Here is a 22,179-nt window from a genome sequence, read left to right as displayed (position 1 = left end):
TGCAGCAACTCCATCAGTGGCAGCTTTTACTCTATACTATTAAGACATAATGTGGAACATGTGCACAGGAACGTCGTTTTGACATTATGTACATTTTATTGGGCGCGTTTGCAGCGTTTTTTTCAGGTGGATTCCACCTAAATAAGAGATCATGTGCACATATCCGAGGAATGGTCAGGTCACTTATTTTAGCCACTTCATAGCTTTGGAAGTCTGAAATTCAAAAAGGCTGAAAATGTGCACAGCAAGTTGTTTTGATGTTTCTGTCTTAATACTTTTCACCATTTTTTAAGGCAGAATCCATCTGAAAAAGCTGAATTTCTTTTTTCCACTTTAGGTTTTGAAAAACACCTGGTGGGAGAAAAGAAAATGCATGTGACTTACTTGAAGTGGATCCCGATGGAAATTGCTCCAAACTAGGTACTGTCCAATCAGAAGACAAAACAACTCCTCTACAACCCTTCACAACCGTTTCTGAAAACAAAAAAATCCTTCAAAAACTTCCGATGGAAAGAGCATTTCCTGAATCGGTTTCAACTAGAAAACGTGTCATTTTTGATCACTTAACAGGCTATGTCCCCTGTAATAAATTTGATGAATGAACGACAACTTCACTTTCTTCGCCTCTGTGTCTCTTCTAAGACAAATATAGTAATGACCTGTCTGTATGAGGTCGCCATGAAGTGTCAGAGGGTTTTACGAAATGCGAGGAAAATGCTGAAACCTCACAATTATTTCAGAAAGTGTGAATATGAATATCATGAGGTAATTCGGCATGGGATTTAACACTTGGGTGTGCCTCAGGAATTTACCTAGTGGTAAAATGATTGAAGTACAGTATATCCAGTTTAATCATTGTACAATAAAAAGTTCTGCAATTTTTCTAATATAACGTACATTGGGGAACATTTATAAAACTGTAAAAAAGAAAAGTGGCCTGTGATACCCATAACGACCAATCACAGAGAAGAGTCATTTTTCAGGAGCACAATGAGAAATCAAAACTACTCTGGTTGGTTGGTAAAGGCAACAAAGACCGTTTTTCTCCTTTTAGACAGTTTCATACATCTTCCCCTGGATGACTTTTCCTTTTTCAGAAGTTACTGTCTCTGCAAGTTTTGTGGTGGGGCTTTTTAGGCGTAAATGTTCACTTCCTGGGTTGCTACCTTCCACGAGTGTCACTAGATTCCCCTTTTTTCCTTTTCTTTGAAAAGGTAAAAGTATCTGCATACCTTCATACTTTTTTTTTTTTTTCCTGGGAGCAATGCCTGGTCTATAGGTCCCCCTATGCCAGCTTGGCACCCTCCATCAAAGCCTTTCCACCCAGCTAACTGGTCTCCTACTTTGCAATAATGAGGAGGCGAGAACCCTAAAACAGCTGTCTGCAAATGAAGAGCTTTACCTTATGGTGAAGTTTCCGGTTTGGCTTTATATACCAAGTCAAGTTGAAAGGTTCGTTAAAGGGTCAATATTGACTTCCAGGATTGTTACTTCAAGATTCTTTTCTGAGGAAGCATTGCTTGGTCTACAAGTCTCTCTACACCAACTTGGCATCCTCCTCAAAGAGTATCTTTACCCCCAAGACCTGCATCAAAGTTCTTTCACCTCACCAACCAATCTCCTACTTTGTTCTGCAAGTACCCTGAAACAGCCGTCTGCAAATGGTGATCTTTACTTTTTGGAGAAGTTTCTGGTTTGGCTTTAAAAGTCATTTGACAAAGCTCTTTAAAGAGTTAATACTGACTAACCAGGACTGCTACCTCCAGTAGGTGGCAACAGTAACCCTATTCTCATTCTTTTTGCAAGAGGCTGTCTTAAAATATAGTTCTTTTTGAAAAGTTTCTGCTTTGACTTTATATTCCAAGGCTCTTCAAAGGGTCAATAATGATTTCCGGGATTGCTGCCTCCTGTCGGTGGCTGTAGAGACCCTGTTCTCTATCTCTGTAAAGATACCATTTCAAGACCCTTTCCCCAGGGAGCATTGCCTGGTCTATAAATCCCCCCCACACCAGCTTTGCTTTCTACTTAAGGAGAAACTCTACCTCCAAGGCCTCTATCAAAAGCATATCACCCATCCAAGCACCCTCCTACTTTGCATTGATGAGGAGGCAAAAACCCTGATACAACTGTCAACAAATAGAGTTAATTTGGAAAGTTTCTGGTTTGACTTTATGTCACAAGGCACTTCTAACAGTCAATATTGATTTCCTGGATTGCTACATCCAGTAGGTGGCTGGAGAGACACTGTTCACTATTTTTTTGACTCCTTGAGAAAGCCAAGGGCAAAACGTACGTCGGAGTCCTGGTGTCCTGTATCACATGCTATCTTTGTCTTTTATGGTATGCTGCTTTTGTAATATGTATATGCAGGGTATCTATTTAAGTATTTATACATTTACTAGATGGTTGCCCGATTCTAACGCATCGGGTATTCTAGAATATGTATGTCCACGTAGTATATTGCCCAGCCACGTAGTATATTGCCCAGCCACGTAGTATATTGCACAGTGACATAGTATATTGCCCAGTGACGTAGTATATTGCCCAGCCACGTAGTATATTGCCTAGTTACATTGTATATTGCCCAGTTACATTGCATATTGCCCAGCCACGTAGTATACAGCAGAGCCACATAGTATATTGCCCAGTTACGTAGTATATTGCCCAGTGACGTAGTATATTGCCCAGTGATGTAGTATATTGCTCAGTGACGTAGTATACAGCACAGAGCCACGTAGTATATTGCACAGCCCATGTAGTATATTGCCCAGCTATGTAGTATATTGCCCAGCCACGTATGACACAGGTAGTATATTGCCCAGCTATGTAGCATATTGCCCATCCACGTATGACACAGGTTAAAAAAATAAACATATACTCACCTTCCGCAGGTGCGTTGTAGCTCTGTCGCCTGTGTGGGGTGCAGGCGGCATCTTCCGGTCCCAGGGTGTGATGACGTCGCGGTCACGTGACCGTGACGTGGTCACATGACCGTGACGTCACGGCAGGTCCTTGTCGTGCAGGACCTGTCATGACGTCGCGGTCACATGACCGTGTAGCGGTCACATGACCGTGATGTCACGGCAGGTCCTTTCCGCGCAGGCCTTGTGATGATGTCGCGGTCACATGACCGTGACGTCATGGCAGGTCCTTCTGCCAGGCCATCTGTGCCACCGGAACGTGCCGGTTGCATCGCCAGGAGCGGGAAAGGCGGCGTAGGTGAGTATATAATCGTTTTTTTTATTATTATTTTTAATATTAGATGTTTTTACTATTGGCGCTGCATAGGCTGCGTCAATAGTAAAAAAACTTGGTCACACAGGGTTAATAGCAGCGGTAACGGAGTGCGTTACCCACGGCATAACGCAGTACGTTACTGCCGGCATTAACTCTGTGTGAGCGGTGAGCGGAGGGGAGTATGCGGGCGCCGGGCAGTGAATGCGGGGAGTAAGGAGCGGCCATTTTCTTCAGGACTGTGCACGTCCCTGATTGGTCGCGGCAGCCATGACAGGCAGCTGGCGAGACCAATCAGCGAACGAATAACCGTTATAGACAGAAGGACAGACGGAAGTGACCCTTAGACAATTATATAGTAGATTGGTCTATTTGATAGATATATGCATCATTTTGTATGTAAATAATGTAATGAGAACATAGCCATTAGCCAATCCCACATATACATCTTATGTATATGTTTGTCTTGAACTTTCTTATTTTTCTGTGTATTGCTCCCCACCATTTTAACATATTTTAATTGTATGTATTAATAAAATCTATACCTTTTACATGTTTTTGTCTGTGGCCATTCACTCGTTTCTGTAGTCATGTTCAGCATCTTTGTCAAAAGCCCATTTCAAGACCCTTTTCCCAGGAAGCCTTGCCTGGTCTATAAGTCTCCAAACACCAGCTTGGCATTCTACTCAAGGAGAAACTCTACCCCCTAGACCTCCATCTAACGCCTCTCACCCATCCAACCACTCTCATACTTTGCACTGATGAGGACGAAAGAACCCTGAAACAGTTGTCTCCAAATGGTGATCGTTACCTTTTTTGAGATTTCTGGTTTGACTTTATATTCCAAGACACTTGGAGGAGTCAATATTGACTTCTGGAATTGCTACCTCCAGTAGGTAACACTAGAGATCCTGCTATACTTCTTTTTGAAGGGGCTATTTGCCAGCTCTCCTTAAGAAGAAACTTTTAACTCCTAAAATGCAGTGTCAGCATAGTCTAACCCTGTCTCTTGGAGGATTGGATATAACAATAAGCTGAGGTTAGCCCCGTCCCATGTCCTATATCATGCCAGTAATGTCTGCAGACTATAGGTGTCATACGCAATCTATATAACCCATGTTATCTAAGACAAGAAGGCTAATTGCTGCTGAAACATATTACAGTAAAGTTCGATGTCCCCCCCCACCCCGCAGACAGTAACTAGTCATAACCATATGGTAAGTCATTCGATTAGGTATAGTATCAGCATCATCGTCCTCTTGTGCTTATTTAGTCTGACGTCATTCTAATTGTGAAACAGTACAGCTGCTTCTTTAATTGGACCAAGCTCACTATACTCACAGTAGGCAGGAAAAAAAAAGCTTTATAAGATCTGGTGACCAGATGTTCCAGAAGGGGCTCTGTCAGATGCGAGAGTAGCTAGTTTCCTTGGAAGAAATCCTTTTAAATTGCTGAAACATGAAAAAAATCATTTTCCTCTTTCTCATTGCTTTGCACTTGGATGAAGCTTTTGGATGGGGATTCAAGAACGGAATACTCCACAACTCCATCTGGCTAGGTAAGCGATTAATTCAATGTAATCTGAAAACATCTGCAGCCGTACAGGCAGGAGAAAGGGGAGTATCTCCGGGCGTTATGGAACTACAAGTCTCAGAATGCGCACAGATAAATGCATTGTAGGTGTCGGGGGAACTACAAGTCCCAGAATAAGGTAAGAAACTAACATTGGATTTCCTATGTAGATATCTTACAATATTGTTGGGTTCTATACCATTAGGTACTTCTTTCCAAACACATGCTTGGACCGCTGGTCATACAACAATCCAATATCTACACATTATCTATGCCAGATAAAAGATAAAAAATATATTAAAAAATACATTTTTTTTTCATATCTTAAAGCGTTCATTACAGTCCTTCAACCATGCATAGCAATGAAACCCTTATGTATTTGGCTTTGATGTGAATTACTGGTTTGCAAAGTCTTCCAGGAACTAAATATTTAAAGAATTGTCGCACTATACGGTTTCCTTTTGTTTAATTTCTTTCTTTTTGTCCAGCATCATATATAATACTTTCTCGCAATGATCATTTTTTAATATTTATATTAATGACTCTTTTTGAGATTTTTCCATTTTTTTATTTTATAAGGGTTTCTTTATCTTGATTTTTTTAAAGAAGAAAGCTGAATATTTTTTTAAATGTTATCTGCTTCCTTTTTCATCTTTTTGTATGTTACATGTCATATATTATGTAATTGATAACATGTCCTTTCAAAGTTAGAATATTAAAATGTAGTTTTGGGGTTTCTTATTATATGTAAAAAAAAAAAAAATTCTGAAGTGATCATACGTTATGTTGTTTATTAACATAGTGTGCACTCCCTATAGACATGACATGAACCCCATGAAGTACAGGTTTCACGTAGGATGACAACTTCTAGTAAACATCTAGTAAACTCTACTCTGAATAACAATAAAAGATCATAAGGTAGAGGTAGAGGGGTACAGAGACCACACAAAGACTCCATGATTAATTAAATAGAAATAAATATTTCATGAACACTAGTAGTTAATTTGATAATGTCTCCATGATTAAATATTCCACAACATCTCAGTGATAGAAGAATCGGGTAATAAATAAAAATAATTACCAGAATTGATAATTTAATGTCCAGAAAATAAATAGGAAAATAGATTTGGCTGAAAACTAATAATGAACCACTGACTAAAAAGTATACTATAAGGTATAAAGTGACACGTAGTATAAGCAAAAAAACTAATATATACAAATATCTTTATTGAATCAAATAATATAGGACTAAAAACGACACAACACCCAAACCCCTCTTAGTGGGAGTGGGTCAATTTAAGACTGGCCCGATAATACAAGGGCAATATATGGGAGCACAGCATTAGATTCTAGGTTCTACGTGTCCCTAAAGTGCTCCCTGCCTGTCTGCGGAGGTTGGCACCCTCTTGGACGCAATGTGGCGCCCCCGCTCCTCGACGGCTAGCCCTAAAGAGCCCTATGTATCCCTCAAGTGATATGGAGATACCATACTCTGTAAATATCCTAAAAACACCACACATTAGGGCCCAAAAATTATATTATAAACAAATCGATGCCAGATAGAGATTCACCAAAGTGTACAACTGAGGGAGTTTTAGTTTAACCTCAGAGTATTTTTTAGCTTGTGTGCTGGACCTACTCTAGTGACTAAAACGCCCTCAAAAATCCCTATTCAAGACCACCCTGCCTACCAGCGGAGGTTGGCACCCTCTTGATCGCAAAGTGGATGAATCTCTATCTGGCATCGATTTGTTTATAATATAATTTTTGGGCCCTAATGTGTGGTGTTTTTAGGATATTTACAGAGTATGGTATCTCCATATCACTTGAGGGATACATAGGGCTCTTTAGGGCTAGCCGTCGAGGAGCGGGGGCGCCACATTGCGTCCAAGAGGGTGCCAACCTCCGCAGACAGGCAGGGAGCACTTTAGGGACACGTAGAACCTAGAATCTAATGCTGTGCTCCCATATATTGCCCTTGTATTATCGGGCCAGTCTTAAATTGACCCACTCCCACTAAGAGGGGTTTGGGTGTTGTGTCGTTTTTAGTCCTATATTATTTGATTCAATAAAGATATTTGTATATATTAGTTTTTTTGCTTATACTTTTTGTTAAATACTAATTTTTGGTCTATCAGATATTATACTTTCCTATAAAGTGACACGTGTTGCAGGTATACTAAGTATTCTAACAATGTGGAACAATTCAAAGTAGCTGAAGTAAAATGAATCAACTGGATCAACAATTCATATTAACCAAGTCACATAATGTGGCCTGCTCCCCCCTCATTAACACTTGGACACACGTTTCGCTATGCTGCTTTGTCAGAGAGGTCATAACCCAATTGAGGAAGGCAAGATTAATAACCTCTATTGTTCATCACTGTTTCATTCTCCCGGTTGAGTGTTGGTTCGGGTGTCTACAAGTAACTAATACAGTTATATATACCGTGTGTATATACAGTGTGTGTATATATATATATATATATATATATATATATATATATATATATATATATAAAAAATATATATATATATATATATATATATATATATTTATATATATATATATATATATATATATACAGTTATATGAAAAAGTTTGGGCACCCCTATTCATCTTAAGCTTAATGTTTTATAAAAATTGTTTTTTTTGCAACAGCTATTTCAGTTTCATATATCTAATAACTGTTGGACACAGTAATGTTTCTGCCTTGAAATTAGGTTTATTCTACTAACAGAAAATGTGCAATCTGCATTCAAACAAAATTTGACAGGTGCATAAGTATGGGCACCCTTATAATTTTCTTGTTTTAAATACTCCTACCTACTTTTTACTGACTTACTAAAGCACTTTTTTTGGTTTTGTAACCTCATTGAGCTGTGAACTTCATAGCTAGGTGTGTGCAATCATGAGAAAAGCTACTTAGAGTGGCCAATTGCAAGTTGTTCTCCTGTTTGAATCTCCTCTGAAGAGTGGCATCATGGGCTCCTCAAAACAACTGTCAAATGATCTGAAAACAAAGATTATTGAACACAGTTATTCAAGGGAAGGATACAAAGAGCTGTCTCAGAGATTTAACCTGTCAATTTCCACTGTGAGGAACATAGTAAGGAAATGGAAGAACACAGGTACAGTTCTTGTTAAGGCCAGAAGTGGCAGGCCAAGAAAAACATCAGAAAAGCAGAGAAGAATGGTGAGATCAGTCAAGGACAATCCTCAGACCACCTCCAGAGAGCTGCAGCATCAACTTGCTGCAGATGGTGTCACTGTGCATCGGTCAACTATACAACGCACTTTGCACAAGGAGAAGCTGTATGGGAGAGTGATGCGAAAGAAGCCGTTTCTGCGAGCACGCCACAAACAGAGTCGGCTGAGGTATGCAAAAGCACATTTGGAGCCAATTTCTTTTTGGAAGAAGGTCCTGTGGACTGATGAAACCAAGATTGAGTTGTTTGGTCATACAAAAAGGCGTTATGCATGGCGGCAAAAAAAACACAGCATTCCAAGAAAAACACTTGCTGCCCACAGTAAAATTTGGTGGAGGTTCCATCATGCTTTGGGGCTGTGTGGCCAATGCCGGCACCGGGAGTCTTGTTAAAGTTGAGGGACGAAAGGATTCCTCTCAGTATCAGCAGATTCTTGACAATAATGTTCATGAATCAGTGACAAAGTTGAAGTTATGCAGGGGATGGATCTTTCAGCAAGACAATGATCCAAAACACCGCTCCAAATCTACTCAGGCATTCATGCAGAGGAACAATTACACTGTTCTGGAATGGCCATCCCAGTCCCCAGACCTGAATATCATTGAACATCTGTGGGATCATTTGAAGAGGGCTGTCCATGCTCGGCGACCATCAAACTTAACTGAACTGGAATTGTTTTGTAAAGAGGAATGGTCAAAAATACCTTCATCCAGGAACTCATTAAAAGCTACAGGAAGCGACTAGAGGCTGTTACTTTTGCAAAAGGAGGATCTACTAAATATTAATGGCGCTTTTCTGGTGAGATGCCCATACTTATGCACCTGTCAAATTTTGTTTGAATGCAGATTGCACATTTTCTGTTAGTACAATAAACCTAATTTCAAGGCAGAAACATTACTGTGTTCAACAGTTATTAGATATATGAAACTGAAATAGCTGTTGCAAAAAAAACAATTTTTATAAAAGATTAAGCTTAAGATTAATAGGGGTGCCCAAACTTTTTCATATAACTGTATATATATATACATATACATATATAGAAAGATTGCTGCCACACAGGTCCTTGAGGGGAGATATGTATCGTCGAGGTTGGTAGCTTTGGTGAGGTTAGCCCGGGAAAGCATTCTCCAGCACGTAAAGTGCCGAGAGAGTTAATAGGGTATATAAGGACTGGGTCAAAGAGATGGGTGGGACTAAATGCTCACATATCCCACCTGGGGGCATGGTATGGCAGATAAAATGGAGGCCGAGTGTCTAATTCAGTGTTTGTGACTGGAGGTGTGGAGACCTCCAGTGTGTTTGCCTGGACATTTTAATGAAACCGCTTCCTGTGCCTATCTCAACCGCGGCTCAGTGAGTGAAACCCCTACAATATAGATATACACATTGACATTATGGCAAGCTATACAATATTACTGATAATTATAATAATAAAATACGATGTTCGAACAGGATAGGTCATATTCTGCCAGATCTAAGCCAAAGCCCCCTATGTTCTTTAATCAGTCCCAAAAATCCAAACAATGGAAATTAAAGGGAAGCTGTCAAAGAAACGATGCTGCCCGTACAGCAAGCAGCAACAATCAGAGCCAGTCGCTATCATTAGAAATCTCCAAGCTTTTCTCTGAAACAGCAATCATCATTACTATTTTTTTAAATCCCCTTTCTTTTTTCCTTGTTGCATTTGTTGACGTTTTTTGCCCCCAAATGCTTCGAAAATGGCACACATGGTTCATGAATTTTGCGCAAAATAAAAAATGCACTTTATTTTTTGTCTTTAACCTTTTTCAGGACTTTTATGCCAAAAGCCTAAAATTTACAAAATGTACTCAAAAAATTCAGTAGTACATAAAATCCCTCCAAGGAAAAGACTGGAGTAAGTTTGTACAAAAAACATTTGCAACTCTTTAAGCATTCGAAATTCGTGAAACAGACAGAAAACCTGAACCCCAGTTACAATGACGAACATACAAAAAAACACAAACTGGTAAACACATATAAAATGAAAAAGCATCAGTAAAAGAACAAGGGTGTAAATGAAAAAGGTGAAAAACAGCAAAAACTGGACAAAACAAGGCACAAATGCAATAATGAATGGGCCTTAAAAGTATTTTTCTTTTTTTCTCCAAAACTCCGCCATTCTCAGCCATGATCTGTGTCTGGTAATACAGTACTTAAGGTAAATACTGTACATCTTACACTACAATTCCAGCAGCTGCCCATGAACAGGAGAAATGCATTAAAGGGGTGGCCCACCTTGATTTTTTTTACACCCAAAATGCTCTAAAATTTCTACAAAATAAAGTATAGTCATGCTAACATCCCCCACGGCTCCTCTGCCAGAACAACCTCATCAATCTCTGTATTTCATGTTCCAGCCATAGCGGCATAGGAACGCTGTAACTAATCACTAGTGATCGCCTGCAGCAGTCACATGGTGATTGGCATTAAACCGGATGTACCAAGCCAGTCTGATTTAGTTGCAGTCCTCCCTTATTGTTCAGCCAAAACAGAATCTATAGAGACCGGCGGGGGACCTTGACAGTAATGGAACAGGATCAGAGAGAGAATTATAAGATAGGAATAATTTATTTTTATTATTCTGCTTTTTTTTTTTTTATAAATTGTGTGGGCAACCCCTTTAAGGTACCGCCACACTTTTTTCTTAAGAAGTCAGCAATGTTTTGCAATTCGCAGACTATGTAAAATGAATTATGCATTGGCCATAAGTTAGACAGAACAGACATATAAGCCAAAGTATAAGATTTCTGTTGGCGCGATTAGGGTGGTGGAGTAGACCCCCAAACCTCCCCATCAAGTTGCTCTTAACTGCATGAGGAAATGGCTGTCGATCACCTAAATTAACTTTTAATATGGAAAATATGCCCTGTGCGGTCGAAGAAGGTAGCTCTCATTATGTTTTATTTCATAATAATGGATCTAATTTATCCATAAGAAAACACGACATTCCTCATGGAGTTATGATTGACAGATTGCAAGCAATTATTAGACCTCAGAAAACCTCCCGCCTGGGAGACACAGAGAATATAATATGTGCTACATATAATACCAGAAGTTTCCTGTCTCTGAGTCTGGAGCTGGACATGTCCCAGTATGATCTGCGCTATAGAGGGAATTATTACACTGGTGGTCTCATCATTAAAGAAGCCCCTTTCATTTTAGAATTCGGTTGATACCAGCACCCCCAGCACCCAAAACAACTAATTTTGCAGGAAGCGTCACACCCGACCATTTCTTTTGTTGTACAAATGTTGATGAATGGCCAACTATTTAATACATAGTGGGAGAGACCCCACAAGATCAAAAGCTACTGTTACATAGCGTCCATGTGATGTGTCCTCATAGAGGGGAGTTAGAAGCAGATTGGAGCATTTGGCCAAAAGATATCTCCTTATGCCCCACGCTCATTGACTGTAAATCTATTTAAAGGGAATAGGTCATCAAAAATACCTATTTTTTAGATCAGGTTTTTTAGGTAACAGCTGTATATATAGCAGATATTAAAGGATCCACCATTCACAATAGGTGATGTCACAGCTCACCTCCTCCTACAATGACTGATAACTTATTTATATACAATAACACAAAATCCACCATTCAGAATAATGTCACAGCTCACCTCCTCCTATACATTGACAGATGAGCCCACTGATGTAGCAGAAAACAAAGGATCCACAATATATGATGTCACAGATCACCTCCTCCCCTCTTTGCACAATATCTTTTGCCCTGATGAGAGATTTTCAGACATGAATGTACTTAAAGGTAACCTGTCACCCCCAAAATCGAAGGTGAGCTAAGCCCACCGGCATCAGGGGCTTATCTACAGCATTCTGTAATGCTGTAGATAAGCCCAAATGTATCCTGAAAGATGAGAAAAAGAGGTTAGATTATACTCACCCAGGGGAGGTCCCGGTCTTATGGGCGTCGCGGTCCGGTCTGGGGCCTCCCATCTTCATACGATGACGTCCTCTTCTTGTCTTCAGGCTGCGGCTCCGGCACAGGTGTACTTTGTCTGCCCTGTTGAGGGCAGGAGGGACACTGAGGAGCTGTCAATCAGTCTAGATGGATGGAGATTCAGAAACAGGGAGGAGGAACACTGAGGAGCTGTCAATTAGACTATCTGGACAGATATGCAGCTGCAGGAAGGAGGGACAATGAGGGCCGTAAAATCTGGCTAGGTGGGCCGAAATTCAGCAAGGAGCATGGATGCTAAGGAGCTGTCAATCAGGATAGGTGTGCGAATATTCAGCGGCAGGGAGGAGGGTCAGTGAGGGTCAGGATAGGAGGATGGAGATTGAGTTGAATCTTTGACAAAGGATTATACAACCATTTTGAAATAGATTGTCACATTAGGTAGACCAGCCTCATCAGTTAAAGGACAGCTATTAACAATTTAGGCCGTTTGTATTGTGAAATCTGGTGACAGATCCACTTTAAGTTCTAAACTCTGGTTTATTATTACACGTTAGCTAAACATTTGGCAGCTTAGTGTTCATAATGTCTTAGACTATATGACCTGATCTGTCAAAAATGTAGAAATGTGTCATAGCGGCAGATGAACTCCAACACTGGAAGGAGCAGTACCCATGCTGCCAAGTTTGCCGCTATGTCTTCAATTTGTTCTTAATCATTTCTAATGGAATTTGTAAGAGTTCAGTCTCCAAGAGACCCTATCCTCTGCCATCTCACACTGCCTCAAATATCCCACATGTTTAATATCGCTGCACACGTTGAGGAATTCTCCAATATGACACAACTTTTGTCTCTTATCCATTGATGTTTTGGGTTTTTCCGTTATGTTTTTCTCATTGACCTACAACTTTGGATGAAGAATCACGCTGAATTATAGCAGGTGTAGATGAACCACGATGAAGGGGTAATCCCATGAAGACAATACCTGATGTTTATCAGGGCATGTGCACCTCATAAAGAGAGTTTTTTTTGCATGGGACACCAATCTATAGGCTAGAACACATGCCGAAAAGTCTACGAGGGATGGAATTTCTGCTGAATTTTCCTCCGAATTTGCACAGATTTTGCAACGGATTACACTACTAGGCATGTGGATAAGATTTTACAAAGTTCATCTACGTGCATTAACCCCTTCTCAACAAGTGATATACATGTACCTCACATATCAGGTGCGGGAGTATGTGGGGCGCTCAGGAGCTGTGTTATATCACCACCAACCAACTCTAACAGCAGCAACCAGAGCTGGCTCCAATAGCTGCCGTGTTGATGGGTTGCCAAAGCTGCCATCTTTGTGCTCCTTTGAAGCGCAAGACTGGACCTAATAGGAGACCATAATTTTCGCTGTATATTACAATACATTGGTAATGCAGTATATAAAACAAATGATCAAATAGATACATATCCCCTAAAGGGACCAATACATGAATTAAAAAATAAAATTAAAAAAATACATTTTCAAAATAAAGATATTTGATATTGCTGTGTCTGATAAAATTTGATTAAAATATACAATTATTTATCTCCATAACCAAAAAAATGCAAATACCCGAATTGCCCTTTTTTTAAATTCTCTCCCATCCCCAAAATGCAATAGAAAAAGTTTTCATTTCTATCCAAAATTGGTACCAATAAAACTGCCAGTTAGATGCTAAAAAAAACCAAGCCTTCATACAGCTTCATTAACAGAAAAATAAAAATGTTAAGGATCTCAGAAAATGGTGACACAAAACAATTTTTTGCTTTTTACAAAATTCTGATTTTTTTTTTCACCATGTACCGTATATGAAAAAAGTTTGGTGTTCCCGTAATTGTACCGACCTGGAAAATCATGCTTCCAGGTCATTTTTATTAAACAATGAAACACATTTGGGTTTTGCTTCTGTTAGGAGTCAGTTTTTCTCATACTAGTGCTGTGTTTTACACTTATTGCATTTGTATCTATAAAGGTAAATAGAGCCAATCATATATCTGTAATTTTCCGAGGAGCAATCGTTTCACGTAAAATCGCGGAGACAAGTCAGATATTGATTCAAGTGTTGTTTCAAAATTGGCAATGCAAGTTTATAGGTACAAGACAAAATCAGATAGTGCTTGGATGCCATCCATGTATTGTTCCGTTTTTCATAGACATAGGAGGAGATGAAGAAAATGTATAAATATAAGACCAAATGCTGATGATGCTCTGGTGAAAATCAGCGATGAAACTTGGCCCATTTTTCTTGTGTGTAAAAAATACTGATTTGTGAATGAAGCCTGTTGTTGTTTTTGTTTGTTTGTTGTTTGTGCTTGATCCGATCTGCCCTGGATATACTGCATATAAGCTCTTATGTCTGGAGAGGGATGTTTCATAAATAAAATGTTTAGGGTCCCATCAAAGAAAGATCGCCTTGTTATGGCTGATGGGCTCTCATGAATTGGCCAAATTGTACCTTCATTTTATCAGTATATTCCATATAGCAGTAATGCATCCAGATTTCATATATTCAATGTGTGGAGACATGTTAGCGCTTACAGAGGCTGCTGTATCCTTTAGTTACTAGATAGATAAATAGATATTGGATAGAGAGATGGATAGATACAAGATAGACAAATAAAAGGTAGATAGAGAGATGAGACCCACTTTCTTCTACACTGCATCAAATACTCAGCAGTGAGGGACACTCACTTCAGTAGACTCGCAGATCTCTTCCCGGATTTCAGCTTTTGTCCTGCTCGGGGAAGAAGGGAACGCTGGGAAGAGAGCAGCGCAGTATGTGAGCGTGGGGAAGAGAGCAGCGCAGTATGTGAGCGTGGGGAAGAGAGCAGCGCAGTATGTGAGCGTGGGGAAGAGAGCAGCGCAGTATGTGAGCGTGGGGAAGAGAGCAGCGCAGTACGTGAGCGCGGGGGAGAGAGCAGCGCAGTTTGTGAGCGCGGTGAAGAGAGCAGCACAGTATGTGAGCGCAGGGGAGAGAGAGCAGCGCAGTATGTGAGCGTGAGGACGAGAGCTGCGCAGTATGTGAGAGCAGGCGAGATAGCAGCGCAGTATGTGAGCGTGGGGGAGAGAGCAGCGCAGTATGTGAGCGCGGGGGAGAGAGCAGCGCAGTATGTGAGTGCGGGGGAGAGAGCAGCGCAGTATGTGAGCGTGGGGGAGAGAGCAGCGCAGTATGTGAGCGTGGGGAAGAGAGCAGCGCAGTACGTGAGCGCGGTGAAGAGAGAGCAGCACAGTATGTGAGCATGGGGGAGAGCAGCGCAGTATGTGAGCGTGGGGGAGAGCAGCGCAGTATGTGAGCACAGGGGACAGAGCAGCGCAGTATGTGAGAGCAGGCGAGATAGCAGCGCAGTATGTGAGAGCGTGGGAGAGAGCAGCGCAGTATGTGCGCGTGGCCATAGGCTGTAAGAAAGAGAACTATGATATGCAATGGACTTCCATAGTCCCCACCCTAGATGTGCCCCATCCATCATCCACACAGTCACAATCCCTACTGTACATGTGCTTTGGCAAAATTAATGTCTATTGAGTCCTGCCAATAAAGCTTCTATGAATTAGACAGACAGACCTGAGATGTTCCTGGTGACCTGAGATGCTCCTCTGAAGGAGAAACATTTTATGAAAGACAACTTGAGCAGTTCGTGACTTTACTATAGAAAACTAAATAGAGCCTAACATTGTAGGGCGACCCCCTGACAAGACAGTCGGGATTTAACCTAACTGTGTTTTATTTAAACCAGATATCTGCCTTCAACAAAAGAATTTTGAAGAATGTCGAATTGTTCTGTGATACGTCGATGCGTAAAAGTTATGTTATGGATTAGACTCCACAGGAACTAACCATTTTGGTTACTTTAGAACAACAATGCTGGAGGTCATACGTGGAGCAGAGATCTGGATCGCATGCAACAAAATATGGTTTTATTCCTAAAAAGTTTGGTTTTGTGCCCAGGCCGCTGTCCAAAACTTCCTGTATGTGAAATCAATGCTTTGTCTGTTTCTTGGCGGTAATATACTGCAGAACATGATATGCGATGCTGGAGGTGGATGAATAACTTGGAAAAGACACAGTTAAACAATCCCGTAATAATGACTTCTTGTGCTTCTCAGAACAAGCAGCTGGAGTCTATCACCGAGAATCAAGAAATGGAAAATACCAACTCACCTACAGAGAGGCGAGAGCTGTGTGCGAATACGAAGGGGGTCAACTTGCGACATACGATCAGCTGGAGGAAGCAAGGAAGATAGGTAAGAGCTGGGGAACATTACTAAAATCCCAAATGTCAATTATAACACAACTATGGCAAGGAAACAATAGAGGAGGCTTACTCATCAAAAGGATTTAACATTCAGTAAAAAGCATAATTTATGATATGCAGAAAATGTATTATGTGTTTTTATAATTTTTCTCCTCTCCTACTGTGGGTTAGCAAAAAAAAGGGACAGAAGAAAGGAAATAACTGCACTTAACTCCAGGATCAGACTACACACAGGGTTTGTTTGTAGTCTGTTACCATGGAAACACATAGAGCTGCATAGGATCCCTATATACAAATATATACTAAAGGTAACTTATCGGTTGCAGATACATACATAATGAATAAATTTGATATATTTGCTGCAGTTACAACAGAAAATATGAAGCTATTATCAATGCCATCGTGCTCCTCTGGAGGTAGAGAACAGTTTGGGAGAGGTTTGGGCTCAAATTGCTTTTTGAAGTCAAAATGGCAACATTATAATTGTTTTATTGGCTAAAGGTATGTTTTGTAATCAAGTGGCCTGAACAGTCCTGTGTCCATAAAACTGTAATATTTGGGGGCTCTACAACTAAGGGGAAACAGAACTGCTGTGCCATTTGTATTAAATGGAATGAGTTACATAAAAATAGTTAAGAATTAACTTTTTTTTCACATCAGAAATCTTGCAATTTCAAACTAGCCACTAGACTCACACTTTCTGTCCTGTAGAGATGAGTTTTCAGCAGTTCCGTTATCATCAGATACAGGATTATAGGTAACACTTCTAAGTACAGTAGATAACACAGGATCCACCATTCACAATAGGTGATGTCACAGCTCACCTCCTCCTCCTCTACAGTGACTGATAACACCTCTATATACAGTACACAGGATCCACCATTCACAATAGGTGATGTCACAGCTCACCTCCTCCTGTACAATGACTGATAACACCTCTGTATACAATAGATAACACAGGATCCACCATTCAACTGTCCATACACAACAACTAAAGGCATGGACAGCCGAAAGAGTGTACCCACACAGGAGATCAGTATGAATAGCCTTTATTAAGGTGAAAGTGGCACAATAAAAATAGATATAATTATTTAATATGAAATGATGTAGTACGCGAATTTATGACAGGAAAATTTATTAAAAAATCTCATATAAAAATATCACAATAGATATTGGTGACCCCAATATAGACAATGCCGACTATGTGCAAAAAAATAGTGAAAACAATTAATAATTAAAACAATAAAAAATGCCAATTGTAAAAATATGTATATATATTATAATAGTGCAAAAGTAGATACACTACTTATCTACTTTTGCACTATTATAATATATATACATATTTTTACAATTGGCATTTTTTATTGTTTTAATTATTAATTGTTTTCACTATTTTTTGCACATAGTCGGCATTGTCTATATTGGGGTCACCAATATCTATTGTGATATTTTCATATGAGATTTTTTTATAAATTTTCCTGTCATAAATTCGCGTACTACATCATATTTATACTGATCTCCTGTGTGGGTACACTCTTTCGGCTGTCCATGCCTTTAGTTGTTATGGTTGGTTCTCCATCTTAGTGTTTAGTCACTACTTTCTCACAGAACACCATCACTATTTTGGTTTGAATAAACAGATATATATCTACTGATATAACAATCCTTTGTTGATTAATTTTTGGTGTATCTGTGTTTCTAAACTGTCCATACAGGAGATCAAATGTAAGCAAAAAAAGGGAATGCTGCACATCCTGCAGCACTGTGGCCCTTTATCTGCTGATTGCTATGGTTCAGATAGATCTATTTTGTGTTGAACCACTATCAGTCTCTGCTCCCTTGATGGAAGGGGTGTTCTTGGGCATAAATTAAACAATATAATTACATAAAAGAACTTAAAGAGTAACTAAACTTTTAACAATTTTTTTCAGCCCTTCTAATTCTGAGCTGACCAGTGGGGGTCCGGATCTGAAGACCCCACACTCAAAAGATGCCAAAGAAGTGCACAGATGCTGGAGAGCTCGTACATCCAGGGGCGTCCATACTCTGCTGTGTGCAAGTTGTCAGGCAGAAGCTGTGTGCTCCTGTCTCCTGAGCTGTGCAGTTCTTGAGCATCCTTTGAGCGATCAGTGGGGGTCTCAGGATTCGGACCCCCATTGATCTGCTCAGAATTAAATGACCTAAAACATAAAAAAATAACCAAAAGTTCACTTTCTCTTTTATAATCTGTCCCTGTTTACTGAATGCTATGACTTTAATTGATGATGGCTTGTTTTCACCAGCACAACTGTCTGCGAGGAAATGTCAGTACCATGATTAGTAGAATCTCTGGCTCCTTTCTCTCATTTCCAACTGTTTGTCCTAGCTGTCAACCACACTTTAATTCACTGTAGGGGATTAATAAAATAAGTGCTGCAAACTTTCCTACTAATCACACAGTTGATTGCTATGCGTTCGTCTTTCCTTGACTTTAAGTTTGATTCCACCACAAAAACACCCTTGCCAACATAACAAATCTCCAAGCACATTTCCATATTCTTTTTACTTATCTACATTTCTTCACCTAGATCAACCAATCATCCTCCCACTTAAGCTCAGGACAGGGAGACAATTTCTACAACTCTCATTTGTTCTCTTTATGTGTGGAGCCTCCCTGCCCTGCTCCCTTCATGGGTGAAGCCTCCATATCCTGTTCTCTTCGTGGGTGGAGCCTCCCTGCCCTGTTCCCTTCATGGGTGGAGCTTCCCTGCCCTGCTCTCTTCATGGGTGGAGCCTCCCTGCCGTGTCCTCTTCATGGGTGGAGACTCCCTGCCCTGTTCTCTTCATGGGTGGAGCTTCCCTGCCCTGCTCTCTTCATGGGTGGAGCCTCCCTGCCCTGCTCTCTTCATGGGTGGAGCCTCCCTGCCGTGTTCCCTTCATGGGTGGAGACTCCCTGCCCTGCTCTCTTCATGGGCGGTGGTTCCCATCTCAGCCATTCCCTATCTTGTTCTCTTCATGGGTGAAAAATTACAACCCTGTTCTCTGTATGGGTGGAGCAGCCCTTTCATGTTCTCTTTTGGTGTGGAGCCTACCATATTATTTATATTTATCTACACTGCTTAGTCTAGTTTAACCAATAATCCTTCCAACTAAGCTTGGAATTAAAAGACATTTTCTACAACTATTGGGTGAAATTTCACTTACCTGTTTCCTTTCCCGTTTTCTTCATGGATGAAGTGCCGTTGCCCTGCTTTCTCCATGGGTGGAGCTTCTCTGCTCTACTCTCTCCATGGGTTGAGCCTCTCTGCTCTGATTTATCCATGGGTGGAGTGTATCTGCTCTACTCCCTTCATGGGTGGTGCCTCTTGGCTCTTCTCTCTCCATGGGTGCAACCTCTCTGCTCTACTCTTTTCATGGGTGGAGCCTATCTGCTCTACGCTCTCCATGGGTTGAGCCTCTCTGCTCTGATCTATCCATGGATGGAGCCTATCGGCTCTTCTCTCTCCATGGGTGCAGCCTCTCTGCTCTACTATTTTCATGGGTGGAGCCTTGTTACTCTTTTATTTTATTTTTCATTGATGGATCCTACCAGTACTGTTCTCTTCATGTGGAGTCTTAATCCTGTTTTTGCTACATGTATAGAGCCTCCATACCAATGTTCTCTTTATGTGTGGAAACTTACAACTTACTTCTCCTCAAAGGTGGAGCTGTCCTTTCATATTCTTTCAACCAGGCCTCTAGCTGAATTATTTTTAAAGACCAGATAATTAGGCCTGTTAGAAGGGACACAACTTTGGTTACTAAGTAAGAAATGTATGCTTTTTGATAATATTCTTAGGAAAGTTATTTTAGGGCATTACACTAATGTGATTAAGTAGCTATGTGTAATAAAGAAAAGTTTTCTTTAAAGGGTTTCTCCTTTTTTATAGTTTGTCAATTACACACTTGATAAAAGTCCCCACATTCACTGGTAATAGAATAGTTGGAAATAAGTATTTCAGCAGTTTCTAATGCTACTACGGTATATATATTTGTGAAGTGTTGGTATACACATTGATAATGGGGATGGGGCAACTTTTCAGCAACAGCGTTAGTCCAAGAGGGATGACCGACACTTAACATACGGAATAATAAACTATAAAAGTGAAAAAAAAAGTCTAAAGGTATGATAAACATCACACTAAAGAGGCCTCCTTTGTGATGTTCCTCTGTTACTCCTCCTGGACAGATAAACTGACAACTGGGTGTTACTATTCCACTTGTCAATTGGGTGTGTCATAATGCAGTTTGATAATAGTCAGCAGTGATTGGACAGTGTGACTGTGTGGAATGGACACACCTACAAAGTTATCCATACGTTCCCATGAGGAATAACTGAGGGACAACGTAAAGAAGAGTTTTAAAAATAGATGCTTCATCATTGTTACAACAGGGGTACGGACTAGTAGTGCAATGTGTACTATTGTAGCTAATGTGTACGACTTAATATGAGGTCAGCAAATAATCCTCTGACCCCCAGAATACATTAGTGTTGTAAATCTATTCTGCTCTGCTACTTTTTCTTGGTTAAAAAAAAAAAAGAAGAGAACATGAAATCATCTTGTTTTAATGAACTAAAAAAAGTTAATAATTCAATAATTCGTTGGCACTGATAAATAACACGAATGTGATTGAATTAATGCTGTTATATACCGCACGTCACCGGAACAGTCCTCCGCCCTATGATAACAGGATAACCTGTGAAGTGTAACTTCATGTTCTGTTCTTTCAAGAACTAAAAAAAAATAAAATAAAATAAACAAAAAGTGTTCAGACTTTACCAGGCAATTCTCCACTAGACAACTAAATAACTTACAATAAATGTATCTGGTCTAGTCACAAGTCTACATTAGGCCACAAAATTGATGAAGATCAGAAGTTGCCATCTGAGTTCAGCCGCCTCATTTGGCAAATGTGACCGGAGAAATATTTAATGTAAAATTCCTTCAATTCGGCATCGGATTATGGATTTCTGGATTATTACTGAAACTTATTTGAAACTTACTTGTAATTGTAGGAAAACCTTATAAGAAAAAAACCCAAAGAAGATACACCCACAAAAATAATGGCACATCCAAAAATGTAACTTTTATTATACAATCAAAGAACATTGAACAACAAGGAAATAAACTCTTTCAAAATATTTAACATAGCAAAAAAGACAATAAATTTCCATCATATAATAAAAGAAGGGAAACAGATGTTACCATGCATATCGCTGGTATTGAGAGCTTCCTCAGGGGCAGAAAAACCTTAAACAAAACCTATCCACAGGATTTGTATGAATGGTAGAGGTCTTACCGCTCAGACCCCCATTGATTATGAGAACAGGGTTACCGTGTCTTCTATGTAAACTAAGCAATAGTGGGGACGCATGCGTAACATGAGCTATCAGAAATCGCAGTGTAAAAATAAATAAATAGACAAATAAAAAATAGTTCATGCACTTTATAAAATTAAAAAAAAAATCAAATCACGCTCTTTTCACAATGTGTAAAAAAGGGGGCATATTTAGGATCACAGCATCTATAAAAGTCAAAAATTATTTGTCCTAAAGGGTGAAGGCTGTAAAGAAACAGCTAAAACCACCAGAATTGTCATTTTTAGGTCACCAAATCTTCCCCCCAAAAAATTTAATAAAAAACAAACAAAAATGTACAGGTACCCCAATAAAAATGACAACCCACCTGAGAAAAAAACAACACCCTCCACACAGAAAATAAAAAAAAGTGAACGGTCTCAGAAAATAATGACACAAACCAAATTGTGTTGTTTATAATAAAAAATGTTTTAATTTAAAAAGAAATACACCTTATATTAAGAAAGCTGGTCCTTCTCTGACTCTGAATCAGACTTAATGGAGTAAGTGAAGCTGCCAGGACCTTTAACAGGCAGATAAATTGTGCCATTAGTGCCACTGTG

At 39.8% G+C, this 22,179-nt stretch overlaps 1 protein-coding gene and 1 long non-coding RNA gene across 2 annotated transcripts in view; one reads left to right on the top strand and one right to left on the bottom strand.

Annotated features, from left to right (window-relative positions):
- The window catches only part of LOC143784565 (uncharacterized), a 53,674-nt gene that overhangs the window by 10,946 nt on the left and 20,549 nt on the right, over positions 1–22,179 (bottom strand). Inside the window, exons 2-6 of the long non-coding RNA XR_013217815.1 lie at positions 20,911–20,992; positions 16,146–16,206; positions 13,170–13,330; positions 11,938–12,098; positions 11,657–11,766 (exon numbers count right to left, since the gene is read on the bottom strand). This is a non-coding gene — a long non-coding RNA (uncharacterized LOC143784565). The remainder of the gene's footprint in view (positions 1–11,656; positions 11,767–11,937; positions 12,099–13,169; positions 13,331–16,145; positions 16,207–20,910; positions 20,993–22,179) is intronic.
- TNFAIP6 (TNF alpha induced protein 6) overlaps positions 4,600–22,179 on the top strand; it is a 32,858-nt gene continuing 15,278 nt past the window's right edge. The window contains exons 1-2 of the mRNA XM_077272985.1: positions 4,600–4,792; positions 16,091–16,228. Coding sequence (XP_077129100.1) covers positions 4,693–4,792; positions 16,091–16,228 — 238 coding nt within the window. The 5' untranslated portion in view covers positions 4,600–4,692. The remainder of the gene's footprint in view (positions 4,793–16,090; positions 16,229–22,179) is intronic.

The sequence above is a fragment of the Ranitomeya variabilis genome, chromosome 7 (genome assembly GCF_051348905.1).
Source record: "Ranitomeya variabilis isolate aRanVar5 chromosome 7, aRanVar5.hap1, whole genome shotgun sequence".
In the NCBI taxonomy this organism is placed as follows: Eukaryota; Metazoa; Chordata; class Amphibia; order Anura; family Dendrobatidae; genus Ranitomeya; species Ranitomeya variabilis.
The sequence above is the reverse complement of the archived record's forward strand: the minus strand, read 5'-3'. Positions and strand labels throughout refer to the sequence as shown.